Source organism: Sinocyclocheilus anshuiensis, unplaced genomic scaffold (assembly GCF_001515605.1).
Source record: "Sinocyclocheilus anshuiensis isolate Anshui unplaced genomic scaffold, SAMN03320099.WGS_v1.1 scaffold2, whole genome shotgun sequence".
Classification (NCBI taxonomy): domain Eukaryota; kingdom Metazoa; phylum Chordata; class Actinopteri; order Cypriniformes; family Cyprinidae; genus Sinocyclocheilus; species Sinocyclocheilus anshuiensis.
In genome coordinates this window covers 377,182-387,948 of record NW_015542337.1, presented here as the reverse complement: position 1 = coordinate 387,948, position 10,767 = coordinate 377,182, and the positions used below count along the sequence as shown (strand labels likewise).

At 42.0% G+C, this 10,767-nt stretch overlaps 2 protein-coding genes across 2 annotated transcripts in view; one reads left to right on the top strand and one right to left on the bottom strand.

Annotated features, from left to right (window-relative positions):
• Nucleotides 1-1,216, top strand: part of idh2 (isocitrate dehydrogenase (NADP(+)) 2) — an 11,762-nt gene extending 10,546 nt beyond the window's left edge. Inside the window, exons 9-11 of the mRNA XM_016489598.1 lie at nt 339-436; nt 577-669; nt 841-1,216. Coding sequence (XP_016345084.1) covers nt 339-436; nt 577-669; nt 841-925 — 276 coding nt within the window. The 3' untranslated portion in view covers nt 926-1,216. The remainder of the gene's footprint in view (nt 1-338; nt 437-576; nt 670-840) is intronic.
• Nucleotides 1,217-3,148: 1,932 nt separating this feature from the next.
• On the bottom strand, nt 3,149-10,603 carry LOC107691121 (zinc finger protein 710-like). The gene is made up of 6 exons (XM_016489597.1): nt 10,559-10,603; nt 6,991-8,556; nt 5,563-5,754; nt 5,396-5,431; nt 4,286-4,433; nt 3,149-3,346 (listed from the first exon to the last, which is right to left on the bottom strand). The coding sequence occupies exons 1-6, from the start codon at nt 10,601-10,603 to the stop codon at nt 3,183-3,185; spliced, it is 2,151 nt and encodes a 716-aa protein (XP_016345083.1). The 3' UTR covers nt 3,149-3,182.
• Between the last annotated feature and the right edge of the window lie 164 nt (nt 10,604-10,767).

Genomic DNA, 10,767 nt, shown 5'->3' with positions numbered 1-10,767 from the left:
AAATTATAAAAAAAAAAAAAAAAAAAAAATATATATATATATATACACGTTTCTAATATTTTTGTGATCAAGTAAATGCAGCCATTGTATAATGTTTACTGTAGTAATTATTATTATTGTACAATGTACTGTAATTATAATATTTTGTAATTAATACATTTTATCTAAAATGTTAATATCTAAAATACCCTGCTTTTTGTATACGTATGTATTCTGTAATTGGGTGCAAATACCAGTTTTTTACTATGCAGTTGCGTATGAAATGTCTTCAATGTAGTGCTTGAACTTGCAGCCAAAAGCCAAAGGAATTATCATAATTGATTTTCAACTTTACACAGGGAAGGCCAACTAGCACTAACCCCATTGCCAGTATCTTTGCTTGGACCAGGGGACTGGAACACCGTGGCAAACTTGATGGAAACCCAGACCTGATCAAGTAAGTTCATTTATTACTGCCAGTCATCTGTACTATAGGATTAGGATAAGGGAGCTTTATTTCAATGCAGCAGCATTCCTATCATATCAGTAATGTTTAAACAGAAGTGTAACTGTTAATCGTTGTCCATTGCTGTGCAGGTTCTCTCGGACTCTAGAACGGGTGTGCGTGGAGACTGTGGAGAGTGGCGTGATGACCAAGGATCTGGCTGGCTGCATTCATGGTCTCGCCAAGTAAGTCAGCAAATTATTCAGACTCAGAGCATATAAAAAATGATCCAGGTTTAATGTCTTTGACCTCCATTAAAGGACTAGCCCTAATGATAAAACTGCTGACATCAATTGTTAAGGATTCTTTAGCTAATGTCTCTGATGTCATTAACATTTGTCTTTGTGTGACCACAGCTGTAAGTTGAACGAGCATTACGTCAACACCACAGACTTCCTGGATGCCATCAAGACAAACCTGGACAAGGCTCTAGGCAAATGAAGGACAACGGGCCTGGACACCATGGAGAGTGTCTTTTTGTACCTCATTTTTAACTTAAAGGTCATGAATACAATATAATGTATGAAGGGAGGAGTAATAAAAACATAGTGATGTTCCTAGCTGTTCTGTTAGCTAATCCTGCTGATGGGTGATCCCATCTCTTCCCGCACCTCCAGGGGTCTATTTTTGTAAGATGAAGTACTGTATGTCAGATACTGTATAAAACCACAGGAGAAAACGAAAGTTCAAGGGCCACATGAGAGACCCTCTAATAAATCTCTGCCACCTGGATCCCTGTTCTTGTGTGGTTTATCACAATATACACACTCACACTCCACACGGTTAAAGGTAAATAAATGTATTAATTTATAATAATGTCCATAGCACAACGTTTAACATTTATCAACGTCATATTCACATCAGTGTGCAACAAAAGAATCAAAGCTGATCCAAAACTAAAACTCCTGCCTAGCTTAGAGCAAACAGCCCAAAATGCAAGGACACAACCATTTAAAAGCAATAAAAATGCACCAAATCTTGTGTTACATTTTGAGTTGCCTAGCTAGATGGAGAATACATGGTGAATTTCCCCAATCATTTTCTGCTGGGTCTTGAGCCCTGTCACATGTTGGCAGACTGTCGTTCATCACTCCTGAGCTCTGCGCTGGAATGATGGATGAGACACTCTCTTGCACACACAAGGGCAGTTAATATTTTTGTCCAGTGTTTTTAGGGCATCCTCGTCAAAATTCAACCAGTATTGGTGACTGTGAAAGATGCAGTGCACGTTACAAGGTTTTATGACCAAGGAGATTCAATTGGATGAGGTTTGGAACAAGGTAATTTAAGCCACACCAAAAAAAAAAATGCTGCTAGAAGATTATCACATTTTAAAAAAGAAATGAATTTAGCCCACATAGCTAGTACGTAGTACACAGGAACAGACTCCAAACTAATAAGACCTTGCAGAGATTTAGGAAGATTAAATATTTAACATTTTTTTTTGGCTTACGCATGGCTTTGTGAAATATTGAACGCTTTAAAGGGACAAATCTTAGTTTGTATTATTACATTCATCAAACTAAAGATGGAAAAAATATATAATTTAGACAAGATTCTTGTATTTTAGAGAAGATGGACCAAACAATGCACTTGGATAAATAATGCAATTATACCCAAATTGAACTAAACCCATGGCTTATCTTGTATATTTTTAACTTGAAATAAAATCCGTCCATCTGGAACACTGGCAATGTATTTACACTTATGAATGCCAAGAACATTGAAGAATAAATACTATTTGCAATAATATAAAAACAAACAAAAAAATATCCAGAAGGCTATACAGTGATCAAATGACATGGTCTGGGCCATCATTATTTCCAAAAAAAAAAAAAAACAGGCACTGGAAAAACTGTCCCACAAACTCAATCCACTGTGAGCTACAAACTGCATATGCTCATCGAAAACCACAAACTGCTGAAAATGAATCTTAACAAACGTCACAGTATGCTTAAAAACTAAATGCTGGGAAAGTTAACATGTAATGAGAACTATTTGCACTTTGTCAGCTTTGGTTAAGTCCTATAAAGTGGTATCTAACTTGCTGGACAGTAAAAACCACCAATAAGACTGAAGGGATAATTCACCTGAAAATTATGTCAACATTTACTCACCCTCATGTTGTTCCTGTATGCATGTCTTTATTCTATTGAACAAAAGATATTTTGAAGAATGTTGGTAACCAAACAGTTGCTGGTAGCCATTGACTTTCATAGGTTACCAGCAACAGTTTGGTTATCAACATGAAGGTGAGTAAATGATGACAAAATATTCATTTTTTGGGTGAACTATCCCATGCCTTATGGCAGTCATGTCTGTGTTTTAAAGAGCTGTGGATTGTCTGTATAGATTAAGTGCCTTCTTACATCTGTGCATATTGTTTCACTGCACCACTGAATGTGACTCATAAATGATATCCTTCTTAAGAACTGCATTGTGATGGGCAAAAGTGGAACATTTGTTTAAAAAAAGAATAGCACCTACACACACAGTCCTTTATTCTTCAGGATGGTCTCTAATGGGAAATGACATTGCTATCGTGTTTGTTTCACAGAGCCAAAATGGCTTCCAGTGCACATCCACTTCATGATGGCTATTTCCTCACTGGCTCATGTCAGAGCCAAGAGTACTACAGAAATGACCATTACAGTCTTTTTTCCCCCCTTAAATCACATTTGTGTCTCAGTCAGCTGTTTTAAGTTGTGTTGTAGCGAGCAGAAACCTTAGTGTAGTTGTAGTAGCTAATTTTGGCGAGTTTCACCAAATCTTGTGCGTTGTTGCTGGCTAGATTCTCCCTCTCACTGTAATCAAAGCTCTCTTCCTCATAATCTTCCTGACCCTCCGCATCAGGCAGGGCATCTGAGGAAGGAAATGGAGATGCACAAATGTAAGCCTCACTAATAGCATAATTAGCTTTAACACTTTTTGGTTTTTCAATATATAGCCTATGCAACGTCAATTCAGGGGGTTATACTTTATACCATTAATTTATCATTTTGTAAATTGAAATCATTGACAAATCTTTGAATCAGTATATCACGTATATAAACGTATATCACAAATCTTGGTATTTTTCTTTACACTGCACATCAAAAGCAAATTTAATTTGCACGAGTAGATTACATACAAAGTTAATACAAAGACGCAAATAGATGAGAATTTAGGCTGGGTGATGCGTTTGCCGCGAACGTACGATATTTGCCTCAATCCGCGCAAGTTGAACAATTTCATCTGGAAAATTTGCATGATGAGTTGTCATGTAAGCCAATCAGCGAAGAGCTTATTGACATGTCCAGTTGTATCAGAAAATACATTTTATTGTTTTTTTTTTTTGTGCGAGTGACATCTCACGAGTAATCTAGAGCGAGTAAAGTGACGCAAATATTCGCTTCGCTTTTGGTGTGCACCGTCAGACTAGCTAACTTTTACTAGCATCAGATTTTACTTCCGCCTTATAAGGCCACAGAGAGGCAGAGTCAAACAGTTGTATAAACCTCTAGGCCAGGGGTAGGCAAGTTCGGTCCTAGAGAGCCGCAGTCCTGCAGAGTTCAGCTCCAACCCTGAAAACAAAACTCACCTGCCTATAGCCTTAGTAATCCTGAAGACATTGATTAGCTTGTTCAGGTGTGTTTGATTAGGGTTGGAGCTGAACTCTGCAGGACTGCGGCTCTCTAGGACCGAACTTGCCTACCCCTGCTCTAGGCTATACCTGTCTTGACGTTTCTAATTTTCTATAACATTGAGAACAGCAAGAGTCAAAAGTAAGTATAATCTGAGGTCAAATTTGCATATTGTTACCTTGTCCTTCAGTTGAGGTGTCCAGGATTCCATGTTTCACCTTCATGTGTCGACTCAAGTTGCCCTTCAAATTGAACTTGCTGGTGCAGTAAGGACACTTGAAGGGTTTGCTACCGGCATGAAGGTGCATGTGACCCAGCAGGTTATACTGCTATCGTGTTTGTTTCACAGAGCCAAAATGGCTTCCAGTGCACATCCACTTCATGATGGCTATTTCCTCACTGGCTCATGTCAGAGCCAAGAGTACTACAGAAATGACCATTACAGTCTTTTTTCCCCCCTTAAATCACATTTGTGTCTCAGTCAGCTGTTTTAAGTTGTGTTGTAGCGAGCAGAAACCTTAGTGTAGTTGTAGTAGCTAATTTTGGCGAGTTTCACCAAATCTTGTGCGTTGTTGCTGGCTAGATTCTCCCTCTCACTGTAATCAAAGCTCTCTTCCTCATAATCTTCCTGACCCTCCGCATCAGGCAGGGCATCTGAGGAAGGAAATGGAGATGCACAAATGTAAGCCTCACTAATAGCATAATTAGCTTTAACACTTTTTGGTTTTTCAATATATAGCCTATGCAACGTCAATTCAGGGGGTTATACTTTATACCATTAATTTATCATTTTGTAAATTGAAATCATTGACAAATCTTTGAATCAGTATATCACGTATATAAACGTATATCACAAATCTTGGTATTTTTCTTTACACTGCACATCAAAAGCAAATTTAATTTGCACGAGTAGATTACATACAAAGTTAATACAAAGACGCAAATAGATGAGAATTTAGGCTGGGTGATGCGTTTGCCGCGAACGTACGATATTTGCCTCAATCCGCGCAAGTTGAACAATTTCATCTGGAAAATTTGCATGATGAGTTGTCATGTAAGCCAATCAGCGAAGAGCTTATTGACATGTCCAGTTGTATCAGAAAATACATTTTATTGTTTTTTTTTTTGTGCGAGTGACATCTCACGAGTAATCTAGAGCGAGTAAAGTGACGCAAATATTCGCTTCGCTTTTGGTGTGCACCGTCAGACTAGCTAACTTTTACTAGCATCAGATTTTACTTCCGCCTTATAAGGCCACAGAGAGGCAGAGTCAAACAGTTGTATAAACCTCTAGGTACATTCTGTTGAAGGACTTCCCGCACACCTACAGAAACCAATTCAGGAACTGTTAGAGGTCTATGATGCACAGCTATGCATGCATCAGGCAGAAAAATACAGACTGTCTGGAGGACTCCAGCAGGGTTATATTGGCATGGAAGATTTCTTCGTACCCACCTTGCACTTAAAAGGTTTCACAGGCAAGTGGACAATCATGTGTGTTTTAAGCGTCTGCTTCTGAACAAAGGTCTTGAAGCAGACGTGGCACTGGAAAGGGCGCACACTAGTGTGAATCAGCATATGTCGCTTCAGGTTGGCAGAGAGAGTGAACTCGCGAGAACACACGTCGCATTTGTATTCCTTCATACCCTGAGAGAGAAAGACAACAGCAATATATTTAGAGATGATTCCAATGTGACCATCACTTTAAAAGTAACTTTTGTAATTAGCGGTAGACTTTTTTTTTATTCGTTTTTGAGAGCGGGTGGAAAAATGATTTATCGCTTGCATCAGCTGAATGAGAAAAAGTGGTTAGTTGTCATAAGCGCAGCTGAATCCATCAGTAGGGTGCCTGTCTTGCTTGCTCACTAGAATCCATAATACAGAGCAACAAATTCACACACACACACACACACACACACACACACACACACACACACTTTATTCACTGTTGTTATCTCAATGCTGCAGGGTAAATAGATTTGTGTATGCAGTCAAACTCACACACACACACACACACACACACACACACACACACACACACTTTATTCACTGTTGTTATCTCAATGCTGCAGGGTAAATAGATTTGTGTATGCAGTGCAGTGCGAGCTCTGATGCTCCACCAAGCTAAAACATTAACAAATGAAGAGGGTTAAACATTCTCTCGCCTTAACAATTTGACTATTCAATGAACACTTCCAGTGTATCCAGGGAATACTGCCATCCTAACACACACGGAAAAACTCTTTCCATTTAAGAATGTGCTAAGAACTACAATGAGTCTACACTACAATGCCATGTCTATGTAGTGTACCCAACTAACTGTAAACATCCAGTGTTCTCATTTAGGAGTGACATTTATTATCTCTAATAGCAATAAATCTAACAACAGAGCTCAAACTAGACAACTGTTGATGTAAATGCTGAAGAAATGACTAACTGCCGATGTGTTTTTTGTTTCGAACCCTGCTGACCTGTGACACATTCTGTTTACTGACACTGCAGTCATGACAAGATGAATCATACTCATGGAGAGTGAGAAATGAAAGGAGGAAGTATCAGCTTGTGAGACACACTTCACTGCACAAAGCACACACAAAACAAAACAGCTCCATACTAGTGCAAGTGACAGGGAAACGGGATGAGTTGGCAGGGTAGGAGGCGGATTGGATGGCTGGAAGGGACTGTCAGAGACGGCTCCATTTACATAGAAACTTGTTGTGGCAATACCTGAGACACAACTGAAGAAGACACATTAATCTACAGCTTTATGGGAACATGTAGTGGTGGGAAATGTAGATGGGGTTTGGATCTCAAAGTCATTGGGGAGTAATTTCTAATAGGATGGTTGCGGGGAGATTACGAAAACTAATGAGGTTTAAGTACCTTGTGTTCGAGGGCCTGCTGTGTCAGTACCTTGTGTGTAAGCATGTGCTGCTTCAGGTGGTGGATCTGCACAAACTCCATGCCGCACTCCGAGCAGACATAGGGCCGCACGTTCTGGTGCTTCATCAGATGGTTCTGGAGCTGGCTACGGTAGGCGAAGGACTTATGACATTCAGTGCACTGAAAGGTTGTCGGGCCCTGGTGGCTGACCTGGTGGCGCTTGAGGTGGGCGTGAGTGGGGAACTCCATGCCGCACTGCGTGCAAACATGACAGTGGCCGCTCTCGTGCTTGGTCTCATGAGTACGTAGCTCACTAGGGTAGGCAAATCCTCGGCTGCAGAAGCGACAGCTGTAAGGCTTGACGTCACTATGCTGCAACATGTGCCGTTTAAGGTGACTAGTCTGGGTAAAGGCCTTCTTGCAGACGGTGCACTTGTGTGGCCGCGTCCCCTGGTGCGTTAGCAGATGCGTCTGAAGATGGCTGGGCTGCTTGAAGAGCTTTCCACAATGCAGACACTCATGTGGTTTGATGCCATTGTGACCCAGGATGTGCGTAACCAAGTTGTACTTCGAAGTGTAGGACTTCTCGCACATGCGACACTTCCAGCGTTTCAAGCCTTCTCCCACATCCACACAGTACGATTCGTCGATTTGCACGTTAATATCTAGCCGGTCGATCTGCATCCGTCTACCCAAGGAGTTCTCACCCTCTGTCCACATCATGGCCTGGCCGCCCTCCTCATAGTCTCCCGGCAGGCCCATCTCAGCAGCCTCATATGCTGTCACACTGGATTCATAGTAGCGCCTCATTGCTGGGCTCACATCCTCCTCTGTGGTTTTCAGGTTCAGTGCTCTCTCCTCCACTTCCTCCTCCTCTTCTTCCTGTTTCTCCTCCTTTCCCCGTCCTCCCTCAGAGGACTCCACCAACACTTTTCCATGCCCCACAGGGCTTTGGTGGGCTTGTGTCTGAGTGTCAGAGTCAACCTGCTGGATGGCTGGCTCCCTCGAGGGCTCAGGGTAGCCTTTGTTACACTGTTCTTCTTTCATTGGCACTCTCCGAGGTGCTAGGTCCAACACTTCTGGCTCATTGTCAGGTTGCTGGGGATTCGAGAGATAACATGGGCTGGAGAACTCAGACCTCTCTCCTTTCACCTGATTCGGTGTGTCCGGAGACCTCTCCGTGGATTCCTCTGGTGTTCCTTCACTCAAGGGCCTCTTGGTTCTCCCACGGGGTCCTGGACGCCTGCGTTCTGCACCGTAGAGCCCTTCTGGCCCCCTGTTCTCCCCGTGAGGCTCAGATAGATAGTCTCCATTGGCTCCAATTAGCTGATCTGCATATTCATACTCCATGGTTTCTGCAGGAGGAGCGGGGCCTTCACGTCCCTCTCCTGTGTAGAAACCGTTTGGGGCAATTGTGGCTCCGAAGATTTCGTTCTGTGATATGAGTCCCAGCACAGCAGCCTGGGCCAGGGACAGGACCACCACCGGGTCAGTCTGAGTGCTGACGTCCACTGCATGCTCCATCACTTTAGAATAGCAGCGAACCAGAGGAACTTCCTGCTCTTCCTGTCAACGGACAAAACAAGAGGTCTTAGCAATACTTTATAAAATCAGAATCAGTAAATCTGCCATTGCAAGTGTCAATACAATACAGTCGTAGCAACAAAGTCTGGCTAAGGCTGTCATGGCAACAGTGTCACTACAATAGCAATGAAATCAGTGCAATAGCGTCACATCTACATGAGTGTCAGAACAACCAAGTTGACTGATGCGGGGCAACAATAAGAGCAGTTTAAATAGAGTTTGTGGATTTGCTTTAGAAATGTAAAAAATTACTGGCTATTTCTGGCAACACGGCAGCAGTGTTTTTCAAAAATCGTTCCGTTACCTGATCTTTTTAGTGAAACGGTGAACATTTTCATTAAAAAAAAATATATGTATATATAATTTTTCTAATTTTCACAGCAGTAAGCAAGAGACATAGTCTGACAACGCCTTGCCTCTGTGTCCACCAGAGATTGCTTTAGATAGAAGAGATAAGACAGATCTGTTCGAGCGCCATGCTTCCTTCCTTTACAGTATTTAAACGAACACGAAGCACAAAGAGTGTCTGGGTCCGAGCGGGAAGTCTACATCCATGGACTATCCACAGCATTTCCTGTGAGGTCAAGTGCTGCCACTGCTGACTATGAAAAGGTTGGACAGTGAAGTTTAAGCAGTACCAGCAAGTCTAGTCAATTTGTGGAGTTCACACATTGGCTGAAGCCAACGTAATCCAGTTAGATACAGCACCTATGAGAAAAATTGTTCTTTGAGGCTGATGATTGTTACTTACGTATGGATTAATTAAGGGGAAGTTGGTTGAACTCTTAGCTCAGGTCACTTTACCATGCCTCGGAATGCTCAAATCACTGTCATGAACACACAAGTAAATGTGTGTGTTCTCAGAAAGTCGTTAACACACATTATCACCTCTAACGAGCTGGTACCTTGATTTGTTCTTGAAAAAAAGAAAGCTACACAATACGGATTTAAGATTAAGAAAAACAACCATACACAAGGGAACGAGGGAGGGAGCGACTGACAGCTGTAAAACAGAGGAAGAGAGACAGACAAGCAGAGACAGGGGAAAGAAAAAGAGAAGTGGGGGGGGGGCAGAGAGAGAGGGAGCGAGAAATGAGAAGGGGAACCTGGATGCCCTGATAACCATGTCATTTTTAATTACTGCTCCGACAGAGGGAGGAGAAACAGAAAGAAAAAAAGAGAGAGAGAGAGAGAGAGAGAGAGAGAGTGAGAGAGAGAATGTGATTGAGGAAGCAAGTGAAAGAAGGAAGAGAGATGAAGGAGAGGGAAGGGGGGAACTGGGGGATGAGAGATAGACTGAGTGAGTGAGTGAGGGAGAGGAGTGAGGAAACAAAGATAAAGAGAGATAAAGAAAGAGTGAGAGGAAAAGAAGAGGGGGAGGGAGGGGCGGCGGGGGATGAGAGACTGAAAGGAACTGAGTGAGAGAGAGTACAACAGAGAGATAAAGAGAGACGGAGGGGTTGTGGGGAGCGAAAGACTGAAACTAAGAAGGAGACAGAAACAGAGAAAAAAGAAGAGGGTGAGAAATGAGAAAGAAGGAGGGAGGAAATAGGAAAGAGAAGGAGTGTTAAGACAGAAAGACAAATGAAAGAGCCAGTCGGGCAAGATAGCAGCCGTGCCTGTATGAGAAGAGCTGAAGTGAATATAAAAAAAGAAAAAACAAACAAACAAAAAAAAAACACAAACGCTAGCTAGTGTAAAGACCAGCACAGAACGAACCTGTGTGTGTGTGTGTCTGAGAGATAGAAAACAGGAGGAACACACAGCATTGGAGGCAGAGAGACAACATAAGGCTAGACTGAAAAATAGAGAAATGTTAAAGTATAAATTTCACTCTTGCGGTATTATGTGTGAGAGAAAAAAGTTATTTCATTTCCCCAATTCAAAGTTGCAAACTTTAACAAAGCAATTAAGTAACAGTTCAAAGTCAATATATCAACACAAGCCGCTTCATACAGCATGTATGTTTGGGTTGAGCACTCACCACATTACTCCTGGTGTGATGTTTGAGATGTTTCAGCGACCTCATCCTTCAAGAGAAGTGAGGAGCAAAAAAACACCAGCTCCTATTTATTGCTGCGAGAGGCAAAGGGGGCGGAGCCAAGCTCATCCTCCTCCTACTGTTGCTGTTATCAAAACTGCCTGCCTCTCACACACACACACACACACACACACACACATATACATACACAA